The sequence below is a fragment of the Osmia lignaria genome, chromosome 7 (assembly GCF_051020975.1).
Source record: "Osmia lignaria lignaria isolate PbOS001 chromosome 7, iyOsmLign1, whole genome shotgun sequence".
NCBI classification, from domain to species: domain Eukaryota; kingdom Metazoa; phylum Arthropoda; class Insecta; order Hymenoptera; family Megachilidae; genus Osmia; species Osmia lignaria.
This window is the reverse complement of record NC_135038.1, coordinates 9079187-9099189: the sequence shown is the minus strand read 5'-3', so window position 1 is coordinate 9099189 and position 20003 is coordinate 9079187. Positions and strand designations below refer to the sequence as shown.

The 20003-nt window shown below is 38.0% G+C and overlaps 1 protein-coding gene across 4 annotated transcripts in view; it reads left to right on the top strand.

Moving 5' to 3' along the window:
- Positions 1-19506, top strand: part of LOC117604534 (uncharacterized) — a 62104-nt gene extending 42598 nt beyond the window's left edge. The window contains exons 6-14 of one of the 4 annotated variants that reach the window (XR_013062367.1): positions 357-469; positions 555-692; positions 774-842; positions 977-1303; positions 1376-2198; positions 2277-2439; positions 2496-2624; positions 2709-3154; positions 3229-3958. Coding sequence is in view for 3 of the 4 variants with exons in the window: in XM_076689043.1 (XP_076545158.1) it covers positions 9965-10189; positions 10509-11086; positions 15328-15508; positions 16946-17080; positions 17234-17717; positions 17794-18043; positions 18293-18652 (2213 nt within the window). In the remaining variant the exon portion in view is untranslated. Of the gene's footprint in view, positions 1-356; positions 470-554; positions 693-773; positions 843-976; positions 1304-1375; positions 2199-2276; positions 2440-2495; positions 2625-2708; positions 3155-3228; positions 3959-9964; positions 10190-10508; positions 11087-15327; positions 15509-16945; positions 17081-17233; positions 17718-17793; positions 18044-18104; positions 18261-18292 lie in introns of those variants that run through there. The other 3 variants (XM_076689043.1, XM_076689044.1, XM_076689045.1) reach the window with 3 other exon arrangements.
- Positions 19507-20003: the final 497 nt, after the last annotated feature.

Genomic DNA, 20003 nt, shown 5'->3' with positions numbered 1-20003 from the left:
TGCGGTTTATAGTTTCTTTGAGAGGTTAACGTCGAGTTTTGCAATTTTAGAGCGCTGTAAATTGCATAAAATGAATAAAAAGGTAGACGATTTTGAGACTATCTTGAAGTGTTTTTGAATTGGCGCGAGTGTGGCGCGCTGGGTGGTCACGTGACGTATTTAATTCATCTTCAATGATGGCGACGGAAAGCGACAGGAACGCTAAAGGAGTAAAGAAACAACGCTATAAAAGCATGTATTTGTACCAGTTAGCTGTCAGTTTGATAGGTACAAGACTGCTCGCAAAAGAAGAAGCGTAACCAAGTGGTTTCCTGTTGGTCAACGTTATCATAAAGTCATCTCGTCTCCTGTAACAGGTGTGGCTGTCGGCGTTTTCCATCGTGGGCATGTATCTACACTGTTCGAAAATGACCGTCATTTCTCGCATTTATCCGAAATCGAGAGGGAAATGTCATTTCGCACGGAAATGGTACGAGTTTTCTATATCAAAATGTTATACGGATGACTGAAATTTCCTCGAAGATAACAGGTATGTTTCGTTTGTTTTTCTATAGGGAATGTATTACTATTACTACAAAACGATCGCGGAATCGAAAACGTTCATGGACGGTCTGAGAAAAATCACACACGATAACATTTCGGAGTACGGAAATGTTATTGACGCGACTAAAAAGTATAGCTTGTTGCCAGAGGTATGCTACTCCAAACTGACCGGATTTTCTAGGTTAAGTTTATGTTATAATAAAATGGAATCAGACTTCGTTTGCCTGCAGGTACTAGCCGGATACCTTTATCACTGTGCCAAGAGTATGGGAATCATTTCCATAGAGCAGTGTTGGCAAGTGAGACTCATTTTGTTAGATTTCTATCCAGAGTTAGTCATTGCGAATATATAAGTTTTGGTGTACTCTGTATGTAAGGAGGAATGTAACATAGGTTCATTCCGATGAAAGAACTAGAAGAGAATTGTTTTTAGGTAGAACGAGGAGAAGGTCTGAGACCTGTAACCAGCTGCGAAGGCTTAGGTGTACCCATATATTTTTACTTAGAGGTTGTGTGGTACTGCACAATGTTCACTGTGGTTATACTATTCTATTATGCTATAGTTCTGGGCAATAGCATAAAAAGCGGAATCATAGCTACGCTATTTTTCTTTTACAATCATAACGAATGCACCAGAGTGCAATGGACTCCGCCGTTGCGTGAAAGTTTTGCATACCCTATATTGCTCTTTCAAATGTACACTACGACTGTGATTCTTAGGCAAAGTACTACTCCAGGTTCTGACACGGATGCTCTGATGGTGCGTTGAAATGATCTATAACATCTTAATACATTCATAGAACTACCCAGTAACATAATTTCATTATTTCAGAGAATGGGTGTATCCACGATAATCAGTCTATGCTGTTGGCAATTTTCTCAATTTGTGTTCACCACACAGATCATAGCTTTATTGATATTAAAATGGATGAAGATAATCTCAAATGATCTCTATATATGCATTTGCGTAATTCAGGGTTCAAGTGCCGCGTTAGCGATGAATGTAGTGGACAAAAATTCCTTACTCTACTCTTTGTATTTCTGTCTTTTGTTCACTAGCTGCTTTTTGAGTTTTGCCATTAAATTCTCCAAATTCATGAATACAAAAGTGCAAACGATCTTAGAAATTGTTCTCACAATCGTCTGTACAACAGTATTGAAATCCGATTTCTCCATCATTTGCGAGGACGACGCGCACGTGTTCAATTTACTCAAGTCAAAGCTGACCGATTACAAGGATTTCCACACGATGCTGTACACCTGCTCCGCAGAGTTCGACTTCTTACAGTACAGAAGTTACGAGACGATCGTGAAGACGTTGCTGTTGCCATGTGCCGTACTCGCCGGAATGCTAGCGCTCTATTTTTGGTACAGAAACTATCAAATCAAAGGATACCCGAAATGCATAGACGCGGATTTAGCGTACAACGGCCTGCAGACTGGAGCGTTCATCATCATGGCGATATTTATCATGAGACTGAAACTCTTCATGAACCCGCATCTCTGTATAATAGCCGGCACGGTTTGCTCGAACAGGTACCTGGAGAAATTTGGTTTGAAAAATGAGATGATGAAGACTGCGGTTACTGTTCTATTAATATCAGCAATGTCTTATCACGGTTTGGAGAAACTTCAAGAAGAAAGAAGCATCATAGGTAATTGGAAACTTTTCAAAACATTTGACTAATAAATGAATATTTCTGTTACCTGCTCCAATTGCTTTCTGTGCTAAGGTGAATACAGCAACATCGAACAAGAAGAATTATTCGAATGGATAAAGAGCAACACACCCGAGCACGCTGTGTTCGCTGGAAAGATGTCTTTGATGGCTAATTTAATGCTCTCCACTGGAAGACCCATAGTCAATAACCCCTATTACGAGAGCAAGGAGATGAGGTACATAAATATATTTTCAAATTTCCAAACCCAGCTCACATCGATTTCTATTTCAGAGACCGGACGATGAAGGTCTACGAGATCTTCAGTAGAAAGGATGCAGCATCCGTATATTTCAATCTGAGGAACATGCACGTGGGATACGTGGTGCTGGAGAAATCACTATGCTTTGGCTCCGCGAATTTGTAATTGAAACAATTTATTCGTTCGCAGATTGAATGATCTATGTCACTTTGTAATTAACATACGCGTAAATATTTCTGTTTCAGACAAATTGGATGCCAAATGATCGATCTCTGGGACATGGTCGACAATGGAACCGCGAAATCCGCTGGGAAGTTACCACTCTGTCCGTTGTTGTTCCGTGGAAACGCTTACCCCTTCAAGAGGGCCTTTGTAAATAATCGTTACGTCGTTTTACAGCTCGATTACTCTTACTACGTCGAAGTGAAACCAAAGACTTCCATTCCTCTTCATTATCAATCTTAAAATCATTTCTTGTGTTCGTGCGACAAATCGATGATACCTCGCGAGAAGATACTTTTCCCAAAAGTTGTATATGAGAGAGAGATATATATATATATTTCTTTGAAAAGAATGACTGGAGTGCGCTAGAGTTGTTGGCAGTGAAATTTGAATAAAGGGTTAGAGTACCTCTGCGTCCCTATGGAAATCCATTATTTCCGCATCCTTCTACTGGCAATATTTATTTAAGGTAAAATTTATTTATTTTTTTTTTTTATTTATCAAACAGCCGATAGAATATGTTTTCTTTCAAATGTTTGGAAGGCGATGGAAGATTTTGATGGAAAGTCATCCTGGAGAAACGACGGGGAGCATCGAATTGAGAGTTTAAAAGAAAAATCGAATCACGCCCGCGAAGATAGCTCCGTTATAGCCGGGTAGAGTATAGCACCTTCACTTGGACGTGTAACGGATAGTATAGTCGGACGCTTGCCAGAGGTATACTCCGTTGTGCCGCTGACCCAAATGAATCCTATGGACACAGTCAGTCCCGGTCCGGGCTTCTTCGCGGCAATACTGTTCGCTCGATCACAGCTGGCACCGTTTAAACGTGCTCGTTCCATTCGACACCAAACGATCGTTGTCTAATAAACTACCTCGATTTTCTTCAAACAGTGCCTTCGATCCATCTCGATTGGAATTTTGGCAACGAATTAATGAACATCTCGCTGCCCATATTGCAGCGGGAAACAGTGGAATTCAACGGGAGCTCCCTTAAACAGTGAAAGTTTCGAGTCAATCGATACCGGGGAAAGAAATTCGAAAAACAGTCCTGTGCGATTTGTTTATAAAAATGATCCCAACAGTGACTCGGCTGTGATTTCAAAAGAACCGGCTATCAGCGTACCGTTTGGCGGGAATCATTTCTTACTCTCATTTCGTTCCGATGGAATTTTTGTTTTAGTGTAAGTTTGAACAGTGAAAGAAGACGAGGATATTGATTAATACCGATCGATCGAAGATCCACGAAGGCATACCAGAATCTTAGAAATAATCGGGTACCAGTTGGAGCGGAACGGGAAGATAGAGGATGCAAAAACGTAGAAATTTTCAGCATCGCATCTGAAAAGGATCGAGGATTCACCGTATTCGATAGAGATGCGGTTGCATTTCACGATCGTTCCGCGTAATCACTGACACTCTGCAGTGAGTACCTCTTTCCATTTTTCTTTTTACATATTTGCATTCTTTCATATACTTTTTTTTCCTCTCTATCGTTCGTTAACGAAGGAAATGATTCGTGGAATATCAAGGACATCTCCGCCTCGCGTCCTTGCGTCTGCTTATGGACGGTGCATTAATTCGCTCAATGAGCATAACGATGTAAATGCAGTCCTCGATCGGACACGCGGACGATCGTTCGCTATAATTTCAAAATTATCCTCGTTCCGGCGTGGAATTCTAATTTCGACCCATTCAGGAATACCGGACTCGCAGGATATCACTGTTTTACCTTTTGTCCCGGACGAGACCGCTCGTTAATCTAGCAGGGTTCGAAGAGAATTGCTGTCGCATTGATTGGCTATTGGGTCTAACGTTGGGAACATCCGGCCTTTGGATTCTATCGTTACTCGGATGGCGTTAATGAAAAGTATCATAGGTGATCGACTTATTCTTTTTAATTACATCGGTGTATGTACAGGTGTAGCTGTTAGACCAAGTATGCGGCACAATTCAAGATACGCGAATCGAGGAACGTTCTAACGGTTCATTCCCAAAGAGTAGGGAAGTCGAACCGTGAAATTGAAATTCGTACGAGATTCCTGTGATCCATGTACGTAAAAGAAGAAACTCGATACGTGGACGAGCGAATGGAAAGAAGTAGTAGGAGGATCGAGGAGGAGGGAGGTTCCTAGTTCGCTAAATAGCCGTTTCTTCCCTGACCTCGAAACCACGCGGAACATAGACAGCGCGGTTGCGTTTGCCTCAGGAATTTGGCACGCGTGTTCTTTACCGCGGTACCGGTGGAAAAAAAGCGCTCGAAGCCGTACCGAGACCGGCCTAAATCCTCCGAGACGATCGGCTGCGAACGTTGAACCGATAAACCGCGAGTTTTCTATAGAAACCAAACCCGCCTCGACTTGGAATTACTTTAACATTCCGTTCGCTTATGTTATATAAGGAGCCGTTAACAATGGAATGGCATTCGAAAATTGTGTTTTCGATGGTCTCGAGGAGCCTTGAAATTAATTATAGCAGAGTCTCTTTGAATATGTGTAATGTTGTTACGAGTAGAGTTATAATTAACTACTGTCATTTATTTAAAAATCGAGAGGCCTTGATGTAAAATGTTGAGAATGGAATATCGAATGCCCATCACCCAGCCGCACCTAATCTTCCACGGTTACTTTCTCGCGGTATTCGTAACCCACTTTTCAGCGAGGATGCAGTCACCCCGTATGCTCTCGTGCCAACACTCGAATTAGAAGGGTCTAATTCGCTCGAATTATCTTCGACCGTGTTGCAGTATCCTCGCTGCGTCTCCTATCAAAGCGCATACGCGATCTTAATATTTACTTTTTTCATTCCAGTCGTATCGTATAAATTCATCCGAAACGATCGTTCGTGAAAGTTAATTGCAATTTCATGATTTCTAATTGGAAAAGAAAAGACACTTCCTGGAGATGAAAATTTAATCAGCCGACAGAGGAATTCTTGGAGAACCAGTTTCCACTCGGTTCGCCAAATCCAGAGGCGGAAGTGAACTTCGATCGTTTCGAACCGATCAAACCGTAAGGGAAACGGTATCGATGAACGTGTAGCTGAAAGAAATTTCCTCCTCGTGGATCATGCATAACCGTGAGAAACAATTCTTCCAAGGTAGAGGCCGTAGTGTCTTCTTCGGAGTTGAAGAGACAGGGGCATTCCAGTTTGAGATAAACGAGCTTGGGAGGAACAGAGTAGAGTGGGCGACTGAGTTTCACATGACCGAGTTAGAGAGCATCCATTTTTACCGGGGCCACGATACTCGTGACATCAGATATCGTTTTCACGTGGGATGCTTGATGGCTCGGCCTAATTGGACAGAGGTCACAATCATGAAACGTAATTTTCGTTGCGGCGTAAGGTAATTGCTGGAATTGATGGTCCCTCTGTTTCATTGGTGTCCGCCGGTTTCGTATGGCGTTTAGAATTGAATCGTGGTGCATTGATAAATATTTAAGATTTGGTGATTGTTGTAGAATTTTTTAAGTTGTACCTTGATGTATGCATTGGAGTAACTGGGATCTTACATCTTTTTAAGATTCTTAGATTCTAAAGTTCCAGAATTTTCTATTTTTCAAATTCTTTTCTAAGGTTCTAAGGTTTTAAAACTCCAAATTTTTCAGATTCTAGATTTCTAAGGTTTTAAGATCCTAAAATTATGAAATTCTAAGGTGCTAAGCTTCTAACGTTTCAAAATTTTAAAATATCAGAATTTTTAATTTCTAAGGTACTACGGTCCTAAAATCCTAAGATTCTAGAATTCTAAAATTCTAATCTTCCAGGATTCTAAATTTCTAAGATCCTAAGATCCAAAAATTCTAAATTTTTCAAATTTTCCATTTTTAAGGTCCTCAAATCCTAAGATCCCAGAATTCTAAAATTCTAATCTTCCAGGATTCTAAATTTCTAAGATCCTAAAATTCTAAATTTTTCATATTTTCCATTTTTAAGGTCCTGAAATCCTAAAATTCCAGAAACCCAAATTTCTCTTTGGAATTCCAAAATTCCAGCACACTCTAAATAAACCCAGAAAACCCAGCTGACTGCACAAAAGATCCTAATTTCTCGAATGGGTGCACATAGGGTACGAAATTTCAGATGTTAGTCCATCCTGAAAGGACCAAGGACACGGGTCGAATCTTCCCCCCGGTGGAATTTTTTATTTCTTCCAAACTGGTTCGGTCTTCCTTGGCCCGGAACAAGGCCAGGTTTCTTCCCTCTTGATCTCATGTGGCGAGCACAATAATTTCTGACCTTGCTCGATGCTACACCTCTCAACATTCCAAGCTAATCGAACGACACACCTCTCACCGGTGCGTCTCCATAATCAACGCACCTCTGGATATATTTCTTCCCTTGTGTGCCTCTCTACACATAATTAGGAAGCACTAATATCGGAATCTGTGTCGTGCTCCATCCTAAAAATACATTCTCCATGGAATTTTGTTTTCTATCTTGAGGTAAATGACTCTTCGAAAGAAGCAAAGGGCTATAAATTTGTCCTAAGAACGTTCGACTCCTTCTAAAAGGATAATTCTTGGAATTTTTTGGAAGATTAACGTTAGAGCTACCAGATGAGACAAAATGACTGATTACAGATTTTTTTTATTATAAATTATAGAACGTTGGTAGTTGTACCTTGATGTATCCATTGGAGTAATTGGGAAGGGGCTGAAGAGGGTTGGACCTTCCATCATTCTACGATTCTTAAATTCTAAGGTTCCAGAATTTTTAACTCTTCAAATTCTTTTCTAAAGTTCTAAGGTTTTAAAATTCCAGATTTTTCAGATTCTAGATCTCTAAGGTTTTAAAATCCTAAAATTATGATATTCTAGGATATCAAGATTTTAAAATTTTGAAATTCTAAATTTCTAAGGTGTTAAGCTTCTAAGGTCCTAAAATTCTAAAATATCAAACTTTTTAATTTCTAAGCTTCTAATGTTTTAAAATTCTCGATTTCTAAGATTTTAAGATCCTAAAATTATGAATTTCTAGAATCCTATGATTCTAAAATTTCAGAATTCTAAGTTTCTAAGGTCTTAAAATTCTAAAATATCAAAATTTTTAATTTCTAAGCTTCTAAGGTCTCAGAATTTTAAAATATCAGAATCTTTTATTTCTAAGCTCCTTAAGGTCTTAACATTCTAAATTGTACTGTTAAAAGTATACGATGAAAGGAATAAGATGTTGATAATTCCGTACACATGCTCAAACTCGTGCGAAAGTAAATTCTTTTGAAAAAGGATTATTATACACGGTCCCGTACATACGTTTCCGTGGACTTTCTTCGCGTAACCTACTTCCGGCAGGAAGAATGATGTTCACATCGGGTAAAAACAGTGAACTATAATAAAGACAAGATCTCCCGACTGGTTTCTTCCAGCGACATTGTTATCAGTCGAAGGAAAACTAACCCGCTTTCTGTCGTTTCTCTAATTCTAATCCTATTCTAACAAATGCTAATTTTATTTCATCTAAACCTTGCTAAATTAGCATTCATATCTCTCCAAACGATTTTATTATTCTAAGCAAGCTTCTCTTGATTACATATTAATATCAGTATTCCATATTGATAACTTTAGAAGAACTCTTCATGAATATAAAATAGAACAATAAATGAAAGTCTTTATTTTATAACATTTCACTTTCATTTTTTGATCGAAATCTATGTGGATTGTTTATTTCATCAATCTTCCAAGACTTTCTTTGTCTTTTCCAAAAATACTTATCACTGTTACCAAAGCAAAGAAAACAAGTCATTTCGAATATTATTAATATTTAAAAAAATATTTTAAAATATGATGATAATTCATTTAAAGTATGAATTATTAATCATAGATTTCGTCGAAGATTTCTGCTCTTGACTGCGTTTACTCGTTACGCAAGCAGATTACGATCGCTGATTTCTCAGCGATTTTCCAGCAGAACGTTTGAAAATTTCATCGACTTCTCTAATATCGGTCGTTACGAATAACTTTGCGCGAAAAAATGAAACGATTGCAAAAGAAGGTGGAAATCGAGCGGCTCGGTTTCGTGAAAGTCTACAGGCAAGGAAAAGGTATTCGATTCGTAGTCGGAAGTACCGAGATCGAAGATACATATTTATAATTTTTCATCAGAGATGCTCTTATGATAAGGAACACGAGAAAGTAATTAAACAAATTTCACGAATCCACTCTGTGAGATTCGTCGATTTTAATGCTTTTATTTTGTGAAGGGAAAAATATATAATTGGCTGTAAAATTTGTTAATGAAGACGTTCTTTTGCGGATTTTTTTAATTAGATTAGACTTTATGGGGAATAGAAAGTCAGAGGGCAGTGTAGCGAAAGAAACGGACAGAAGTAAGGAAACCGTGGCAAACAAGGAAGAAAATTTGCGACAGGGCAACGACGTATCCTCGCGTTATTTCCCTCCTTCCTCGGTTGACATTTTACGTGAAACCAACCGTTTACGACTTCCTCGTTCGTGGGGTAATAAGCCTGTACCGAGTAACCGGAGATTGATTAATAATAATTTCTGTGGTTCTTCTTCCTCGACCACGAGGATGTAATAATTCGACGAGTACCACGCTAATTACCAGAGAGCTTTCATCGAGATTAAGGCATTACCACTCTCACTGGGAATCTTGTCTTACCTTTGAAATCTGTTGAGAAAGCATTTCCCTTGGGTTTCATTTTTTCTGTTCTTCAGAGCTTTTGTTCTATGCCACTTTCTGATTGAGAATTAATTGGATGGGTGCATTGTGGGATTAGGATTTCTCGGGGTAGGCAGAGGAGATTTGGTGTAGAAGTGTTTAGGATTTTAGAATTTTAGGATCTTAGAATCATAGAATTTTGGAATTTGCAATTTTGCAATTTTGCAATTTAAAATTTGAGAATTTGCAATTTTATAATTTGGAATTTTGGGAACTTACAATTTTAGAATTTGGAATTTTGCAATTTTACAAGTTGGAATTTTATAATTTTGAAACTGGAATTTTGAAATTCTGGTATCCTAGAATTTTAGAATTTTAGAATCTTAGAATCCTAGAATCTCAGAATCCTAGAATCTCTGAATCCTAGAATCTCAGAATCTCAGAATCTCAGAATCCTAGAATCTCAGAATCTCAGAATCCTAAAATCCTAAAATGATAAGGATCTCAATTCCCATTTTAAGCGAAATATCCTCGAAAATTCTTGAAAAGAACGTTTTCTACGTCTCATGAAAAAAGTGAAAGGTAGAAGAACAAAGAATGGCAAAAGAAACAAGAAAACTTTGATGTAAATTTAACATATGTTTATTTTTATTTTCAGAGATGCGAAGCGAGGTAGGAGAATGGCTGCCCACCTGTGTAGGTTCACCGATATGCATCCTGTTGCTGTCCTGGTCTCTGTTGATCTACCAGAATCAGCCATCCTCAGCGAAACGGCGGATCGACGTGTTCACGGTAGCCGTTCTATCCGAGAGCCTCGCTCATCAACTCGGATTGCTTCTGTACGCGATTCTTACGCTCATTCGACCGAGTAATCACTTTGGAGGTAATGAAACAGTGAATCATACAATCGACATACAGCTTCGTTATTACACTTCCAGAGTGTTACGAGATTAATGGTAGAGAAAGCGATTCAACGATACCAGGTTCATTCTAACTATGATAATAATCAAAAGCAAAACATTGTGCAATATTTATATACTTCCATAACAAGAGGAAACTAGCCATTTTAATTAATTAAAATTAATGATTAGATCACTAATCTTCAGGTAAAAATTTAAGTCCCATTCCACTTCTGCTCTATACTATCATTGATCCATTAATAAACCTTCCCCCATTAACATTTTCCAATTTTTATCTTTCAGAATTCTGCTCGACCCTAGTTTGGATGCTGAACTCGTCCACCATTCTTCAAGAACTAACTCTGACCTCCATCGCAATCTTCACAGCAATAACTTCCAGGGATGATAAAGTAAATCTGACAAAGAATCATCTCAAGTATCACCTGGTCAGTCTGAGTGTAATCAGCGCCTGTATCGGTGTAACAGGTGTCCTGAACTTCGAGCCAGACCTCTGTGTCTTCTTGGCTCAAGAAATTTCCCTGAAATATGGAGTATTCGTGAATTCTCTGAGATGTTTACTGATGGTCACCTCAGTGATCAGCCTCCTGTTGGCTCTGTTCAGGAGAGTTTGTCGTAGACCGAAGGCAGAGTTGTTGAAGTCAGTGTCAGATTTGTCAGAGACCAGCTCGAAGAACTCTTCAGGAGCTTTCGATTGTCATCCACAACAGTGGGATCCGTCCAGTGGGTCCTGCACCAGTGGATCCACCAACAGTAGAGCCTGTCTGAGGAAGAAGAAGGTGCAGGTGGACGAGGCCAGTGGAAGATCCACTATTTATAGCATTCTCTTCGTCTGCTATGTTTTTCAACACCTGCCAATGCTGGTATGTTTATTTTTTATATTGCACCATAGATCCATTAATACTGACTGATACAAAAATAATTGCTTTTCATTTTAAAAAATGCAACGAAGAACAGTAATGTATTAGATGGTAGGTACATTTTATTATTTTTCAGTATTAATGGTTTAAATCATTGTTGATGAAGCTTTGTAGTAATCAAAGGGTTCCTCCAACCGGAAACCAGCTCGAGTTCCAGTCATCCGGAAGTTGACGAGCCAGCAGTTATATTCTCTTTATTCCCCACCGGAATTCCGTTTGTTGCCTCGTCGAAACAGACGAAATATAAAATTCTCCGTTTGGTTAGATAGGAAATGGGAACAAACGGTTAGAGGATTCATAGGAGTGTTCGAAAGTAGAAGCATAACATTGCCTCGGTATCAGACTCGATTAAGATTCGTTGGATGATTGCTGGAGAAACTCCCTGACCTTCTTCATTAATATTTATAATCGATCGTCTGACGCATTCTGTTTATTATCGAGCCGGCCGCCCGTGAATTAGGTTGCTGCCATGCGGGCATTCAAGTCTCTGTCATTCAGTGGCTCTTTGTTGCTTCCTAAACGAGTTTCGAGAGGAATTCGATCCTTTTAAGAAGCCACTTTTCATTCTGCATCATCAAAGATAATTATTATTAAATATTAAATTGAATGAGAAGATTTTGGGTAATTTTAATAGAAGGGCTGATCTAATTTTTCTAACTTTATCAATTTTTATTAGATTGATTTGAAACTTTCAGAAAATATTTTTAAAATATTGCTATATTTTAAGAAATTATCAAAATTTGTTAAGAAATACAATTTAGAAAATTATAATAATATGAAATGCAAAGTTGAATTGAAATTGGGGCTCTCTCCATGGTCCGCCACTCGAGAGTTGAAACAGACACCTTATATCAAATTCAATCAAGTTTCTTTTTTATCGCTAATGACCTTATTAATTTATCTACATTTTAAGCAAACATTTAAGTAATTTAAATTATTAATCAGATAAAATTCGAGGTCACATTACCACTCTTTCTTATATGGCATTCAAAGGCTTAAGATCCACTTGTATGCCAGTTGAGTATCAATGACCTTATTTTCAATATTAATTTATGATTCTTAACGACATTGTTAAAATAATGAATCAATTTCAATGGTAGGAGCCATCTGACTGAACACTTATCGCGTCCTAATTTTTCTTTTCCGATAGTCATGCAACCTAAGAATCGTCTTCAAGTGTCATAAGCATCTCATTTTCTCCGGATCGATAAGAAGAAAAGTTCTCTAAAGAGAATCTTCCTTTTCACGATGACAAACGAAAAGTAGTTACAGGCCGTTTGACTTTCAGACTTGCGATGCAATTTTTCTCGCAGTCCACTTTCCTTTCGGCAATCATACGTGTAAATTACTGTCAACCGAATCGACCTCGATCGACGAGAAAGCCCAGAAAGACGGTGATCGAAATTCGAACAATTGAAACAAAGTAGCGAGTTGAACATTGTAATTGATAGGTGAAACTCGCTTCCACTTTGATGGGAGATAGAGAAACATGATAGAAAAAGGTATGACCTGCCCCTCGTTGGGGAATCGCGCGAACCGGAGCGATACGTTTGTGCAGCGCGCGTGCAATGCCTTTTGTTATTCTATACTCGGTTGTTTTTCTTTTTTTTTTTTTCAAATAAAAGTTACGTTAGATGTATATTTTTGCTTAGAACGTACGAAACGCTCTGATAATTTTATTTAAAAAATTTTTATTTTCATTATGGGTGATGGAATCATATGGGATCATTAACACTTTGATTAAAAATTTCATTAGGTATTATTTTTATTTTTATTTTCATTATGGGTAATGGATTCATATAGAAATTTGATTGAAAATTTCATTATTATTTTTATTTTTTATTTTTATTATGGGTGATGGAATTATTTGGAAATTCAAATAATTATACCTTAATTGGAAACTTAATTAGGTATTGCTTTAATTTTTTAATTTTATTATGTGCGATGGAATCATATTAAAATTCAGAAAATAATATCTTGATTGGAAATTCAATTAGGTATTAGTTTTATTTTTTATTTTCATAATGAGTAATGTAATTATATGGAAATTCAAGTATTAACACCTTGATTAGAAATTTCATTAGGTATCATTTTTATTTCTTATTTTCATAATGGGTGATGGAATTATATGAAAATTCAAGTATTTACATCTTGATTGGAAATTTAATTAAGTATTATTTTTATTTTTTATTTTCATAATTAGTGATGGAATTATACGAAAATTCAAGTATTCACACCTTGATTGGAAATTTAATTAGGTATTATTTTTATTTTTTATTTCCACAATAGTTAATTGCATCTATCATACATAATTTCAAATTTCTAATTAATTAAGTCAAAAAATTTCTAATATTAGTGACATGTATAACAATCAATGTGTTAATTATTACCACTAAAAATATTTCTGAAATCCTAAAAAAAATTGCTTTAACCACTCAGTATTTATTCCATTCGCGCAACTTTGCTCCAGAAAATAAACCGCGACCGATTTCGCGCATCAAGAAGCTGCATTCTTTCATGAAAATCATTAGCACCGGTTGCTGGTGTTGAACGAAGTTGTGCGAAGAGAAATATCTCTATGGAGTGAAATTTTATTATAAACAGTTTCACTGTGTTAATAGAACGATATTTCGAGGTTTCCCTTTCCTATGGAGAGCCACTTTCAGAAAGGCAAATGCGTGTTGTATGCGAGTCACGTTCTAAGCCGCTGTGTTCTCTAATTAAGGTACTGGTTTCGATTTCATATCTCCGTCACCCGTTACACGCGTAATCGCTGGCTCAACTCGCCGCGAATTAAAAACGAGTAGGTAATCCGCTCTTATCCACCGTCTACGATTCCTTTTTCTTACACGTAATTCCTTGTTAATCGAGTTTCTTCGAGGGGCTGGAATAATTTTTCTATTCGCACGCCAAACGATACGAAATATGCACATGTCTGGACTTTCATTGTTGCGTAACAACCGTGCGGTTTCCTTGCGATTTTTTACAAAACTAGTGCAATCATTTTTATCAACTGTGAAAGTTACGCGTCCCGTTTTACCTGATACTTGAAGTCGAATATATGATTGACGATGCGATTGACTTCTGAATGAATTTTCATAAATATTCATGAGTTCGAGGGAAATTCGTTTTCGAAAGGAAACTCCGATTAACAAATGTATCTATCGATATTTTTATTTTTGAAACAGAGTAATGTATACAATTATTAACCCTTTTCCTAACAAAGCAGAAAATATAATACGTTTCTGATATAAAGAAATAGAAATTTAAATTGAAATTGTGCCTCTCTCCATGGTCCGCCGTTTTAGCGCGGTCGCTCTCCATGGTCCGCCGTCTAAAAATGTAAAAATCTAATTATATTATGTTTCTTCCTTTTTTAGGAAAAGGGAAATAGACTCATGTTTCTTTTAGAATTAATTTCGTGATTCAGAACATTTCCATTATGGTCCTCGAAATTGAATAAAACGCGCGCATTGCTGCGCTTTTGAAAGCGCGACCGAGCGGACGATTTTCACTGGAAATTCGCGGCCGGTGGATCGTTCGAATCGAAAGTAAAACCACGTGGGATCCTTCATAGACGTTTCGACGTTTCCCTCGTTCTCCTTTTTCGTTCTTCTCGTTCAATCAACGCGTCGCTGTGAAATTACCGTAGCGCACCCACCGTTTGTTTATCGACGCGTCGAACAATTAATCGCATGCGATGAACGCTGCATTCCGCTCAGCGAAAGCCGCGAGTCATTCCTGACACGATTTCACGTTGGAAATCGTCCTCTTGTCCTGGGAAAAATTCTTTTTACGATCGCGCGAGGAAATTTAGTCTTTCCAGTCGATGCAGATTCGAATCGAGGAATCGTATAGACGTGTAGGGGGTAAAACGTATAGGAATCGGAGAATGAAATGGGAAAACGTATGGGATGGTTTTAGAATTTTATATGAATGCAAAGAAGAAAGTAAAATTTCATAAATTGAAACTTACATATTACTGTAATTATGCGAGAAGTAGTTCACATTGCTATTTTCATGATAATCTTCAATCAGGAGATAAAAAGAAATTGAAACTATTTATTTAATGATAAGTAGATACATCCGGAAATAAAATCGTAATGGAGAGACAGATTGAAGTTGAAAAGAGCAGAGGAAACAATGGACCATAATAATGGAGCAATCTTTTTTCCCCTTCGTAGGTGATATCCATCAAGCCGGGTCTCCTGAGGGATTTCTGCACACCCCAGAATCTCGCTACTTGGCTACCCTTGGTAAAAGACACTCTTCTTCCTGTGTTTCTGGCATTATTCGACAAAATGTTCTGTCGCTACGTCGCCAAGGTTTATACGAAACAGGATCATGCAAGAAGATTGTCGCACGGTTAGTATTTCAGCTAGTATAAATTTGAAGATTTTTTGGGAATTTTGTACTTCCCTCGACGTCAATTGCTGCGTTTTATTATTCTCTACAAAAAATTATAAGGATACATAGGTCGAAAAATGAATAATTAAAAAAATATTCTAGGGAGAGACTGCTCGTCTCTCCCTAGGATATCTTTTTAACTAAGCAATTTTCGACCCAAGTACCTTAATACCTTTTTGTAGAGAATTAAAATACGCTTCCAATGATGTATAGCAAAGTACAAAATTCCATTTTTTTTAAATGAAGGTGATTTTGAAATCGTTAAGAAATTTTTTTGGAATTTTGCACTTTGCTATACATCATTGGAAGCGTATTTTAATTCTCTATAAGAAAGTATTAAGGTACCTAGGTCAAAAATTCATTATTTTAAAAGTTATCCTAGGGAGAGACCAGGAGAGACAAGCAGTCTCTCCCTAAGATATCTTTTGAACTAATCAATTTTCGACCCAAGTGCCTTAATACTTTCTTATAGAGAATTAAAATACGCTTCCAATGATGTATAGCAAAGTACAAAATTCCATTTTTTTTAAATGAAGGTGATTTTGAAATCGTTAAGAAATTTTTTTGGAATTTTGCACTTTGCTATACATCATTGGAAGCGTATTTTAATTCTCTATAAGAAAGTATTAAGGTACCTAGGTCAAAAATTCAGTATTTTAAAAGTTATCCTAGGGAGAGACCAGGAGAGACAAGCAGTCTCTCCCTAAGATATCTTTTGTAGTAATCAATTTTCGACCCAAGTACCTTAATACTTTCTTATAGAGAATTAAAATACGCTTCGATTGACATATAACAAAGTATATGTCCACTTCTGAAACCGACTGATACATCAGGTGATGCTCTATTCAACACCATCTAATTTCACCTAATAATATTTCTCTCTATCTTCTACCATTTTAGAAATATAAGTTTAACCATCATCGCCGATCACGACTCTAAACCATTCAAAGAAACAGGATTCCACGATCCGATGGTATTTCCACGAAGTAGGATGACATCGATTCGCGAATGAAAAATTCAACGCGTTGACCCGCGGTGCACGCGTGGGAATCGAGCTGCAGATGCAACGCACGCGTAATCGCGAAGGAGAAATATCAGTTATGCGACAAGCAGCAATCTCGCAATCGCCTCTGACCACATGCCATTACGGGTTCATTTCTCTTTTACCCTCGTGCGGGATTCAATTTTTTTTTTTCTCTCTAGCGTGTCCGATTCGATCGCGTTCTCCGCGATAAATCCTGCTTAATCTCAGCTATTTGTTAGATTTATCGTTCACACGTTTCGGTCTTATTTCATAGAAGATTTAGCTTCGTTAATAGCGCGAATACTCGCAAGAGAAACTTCGGCCTGCTTCGAAACGATTTCACGAAAATTTCTGTTACGCTTCCTTCGCAGGTGGTATAGACGGCAAATTTCGTCATTTCGAACAGGACGCCGAGTACAAGCTGCAGTTGAACCTGAACCACGGCCTCAAGTTCCCCTTGACTAACGGAAGCCTCTACGGGCGATTGCACAATCATCAGAACAGAGGCGAGTACACGAATTCACCTTTCTTTCTCTGCAATGTGCTACTTTCATCAGTTCCATGAATACCATACAATGGATAAAGCCACTCACGCTAACAACAGTTTCTATAATCCTACCCCATTTTCAATTTTTATTGACTACAAAATGTTTTTTCAGGAAAGACTGGAACGATCACAATGGGAATACAACACTATCCTAGAACCCAGACCCTCAACGAGGATAGCAACTATGCATCTCTACCAGCTGAACTGTCCTCCTTCACCAGCTCCACCTTTGAACCTCGTCAAGACACCAATCCCGTTGATAATTCTAAGAAAAATACCATAGAGCAACAGAATAAATGCTCGAGATTGAACGAAGGGTTTCTTGAACTACCTGGAAGTCGAAGGAAGATTGGTAGCACAGATGTGTTTGGACAGAACATGCAGAACTTGGTCCAGCTGGAGGAACCTTGCAGCAAAAGAAAGTTCACTAAGAGTTTGGACGAGATTCGAGAAGAACCGTCCAGGAGACACGCTAGAAGCGTGCTAGGATTGGAGAATTTGATCACGGGTCTGGATAACAGTGTTCAGGAGCGACAGCGTTATCCTAGGATCGCTCTGAGAAGGAATCAGAGCTTCGATCATGCTAAATGCCAATCGTTGGTGTTCATTCATTTTTGTAATCAGAGGTTCTTTGATTGGAATTCTATTCTGACAATTTTATTTTTATTTTAGGTACCATCGACCGTTCCTGGATTCAAGGACGTACGACCTGAAGAAGCAAAGGGAGGAACAGCAAAGTTTCCAGAGACAGGAGACTCAGGAGGAGCCGGACGGGTATGAAACGTCCGACGACGAGAGCTGTGATTTAGAGAACGGGGATTTTGATACTATGAGCTCCTGTAGGAGTCGAAGTAGAAGCTGTTGTTCAGTCACCACAGTGGCGAACGATGATTTCGAATATTTTCAACGTAAGGGAACTAAGGTAACATTCCCAGCCCGGTTTCTAATTAATTAAACACAATTGTAATGCACTGATCTTACAGATATCTTATTTTCTTTGTCAATTTGCTGACAATCTTCCAAAGTCCTCGTTACGTTACTGAAGATCCTTCGGAATTTACTCAGACCATGCAGTGTCCTAACGTAGAAATTACTCCGTCGAGCACTTGATTGACCTTTAAACGTAGAACACTTGCGTAACAAGAATCGTGAGAACGTGTTGCTTTTGCAGGTGGAGCTGTTGCCCTCGAAGAGAGGCAGCGAGGTAAAGGTCAACATGCGATCTTTCACGCCGAAGATCATCGAGAACGAGACGGAGGATCGCAAAGAGATGAAGAGCAAATTGATGGACACGAAACCGTCCATACAGTCGTACCGTTTGAAGAAACAGAGAATCGGACCTGGTTATTCGATGAATGATCTAGATAAGATTAGTGTTGATAGAAAATTACCAGATCTGTCCATAGACAGCCTGAAAAGCATTCTGATGAACTCTGATGTCAGTTACTTAGATAACGGAGACATATGTAGACACGATATTGGAGGATCTGCGCCTGATTTGAAGAAGATCTTTGTGACTGAGTTTATATGAAAGCTTTTGGGCTTAGAATTTGTACAGTCATGGAATGTTTTGAGAAAACAGACTGTACAATGTGCTTTTGAAGGATAGATGTAGGAATTGAAGAATGTTTAAGAAACTTTAGGGCCCGGTTCGTGGTCAGTTTTTGTAGAATGTGCAATTGTACAAAGTGTTCATTGTAAGATTAAGGGAGTTTCTTTGTTTAAGAAACGGCGAGGTAATCTCATGCAGTTTCTGCACGCTTCAGATCTAGAAAATTATATAACAGCTGCGCGGAAGTAGCCGGTTTGGAAAGTTCGCTAACGCAACTGGTCTCGATTAGGTCGTTAATTAATTCAATTGTCAGTCTCTTCGTTTCTTTAGATAGCAATCAGTTCCTCAAGGTTTGTCAGATTCATGAACGCGAAGATTTGATTACTGATCTTTGTGCAACAAGTGTTCTTCACTCTACAGTTTTATCTTCCATGATCTTGATAAGACTTTATTAAATTTTAAGAACGATTTCCATTATTCTCAAGCTGTAATGTTTCATTTATCTAATGCTGAAGCAATAATTGATGCTGAATACTGCTGATTCCTCGTTCAAATGAAACGATGCATTACTGTGCGTCATCTGTCCATTAATCACGAGAAATCAACGTGATAAATTATGGGTATAGCGATCGAAATTGTAAAATATGTTTGTAAATTATTTTCATTATTTGGGCGATTCTATTTCGCTCGTTGTTTCATAGGAAACCTTTGGAGAATATTCGTATTGTATGCAGATCGTTTTGTATATATCTTGTACATTTGTACGGTAATATTTAATTCGGTAAATACACATAAATACGTGGCATCGCGTGTAATTACATTCGTCCTAATTTATTCCTTTATTCAAACAGTTTGGGTGTTTTAATTACGATTAAAACATGGGTAAAATGAGGTTAAATAATTCTGTAGGCATTATTCTTCAAAATTCAATCATAAAAATTCAATTTTGGATAGCGGTAAGTGTATAATTAATTATTATTTATTATTCCTTTTATAATTTCATATACGTAGCCCCGCCATTATCGCCGCCATTATCCCCGCCGCGCATGCGCAGTAGTCATGCCACCTCTTCGCGCATTCTGTTATCCTATTACTAGGGGCAGGTTCAGATTCGTAGGTTCCCCCCACCACGCCTTCCTATTTATGAGCAGCCATTTGTGCTACCAACTCGCATTATGGTTTCCTGATATTAGGAGCACATAAAGAAAAGTAGGTGGCACATTTTTGTGTCATCTCTTCAGTTATTCTATTATCCTATTACTCGGGGAGGAATTCGAGCAAAATCATACTTGAAAATGCAAATGGCTGTCTTTTGAAATAGTTCATATTT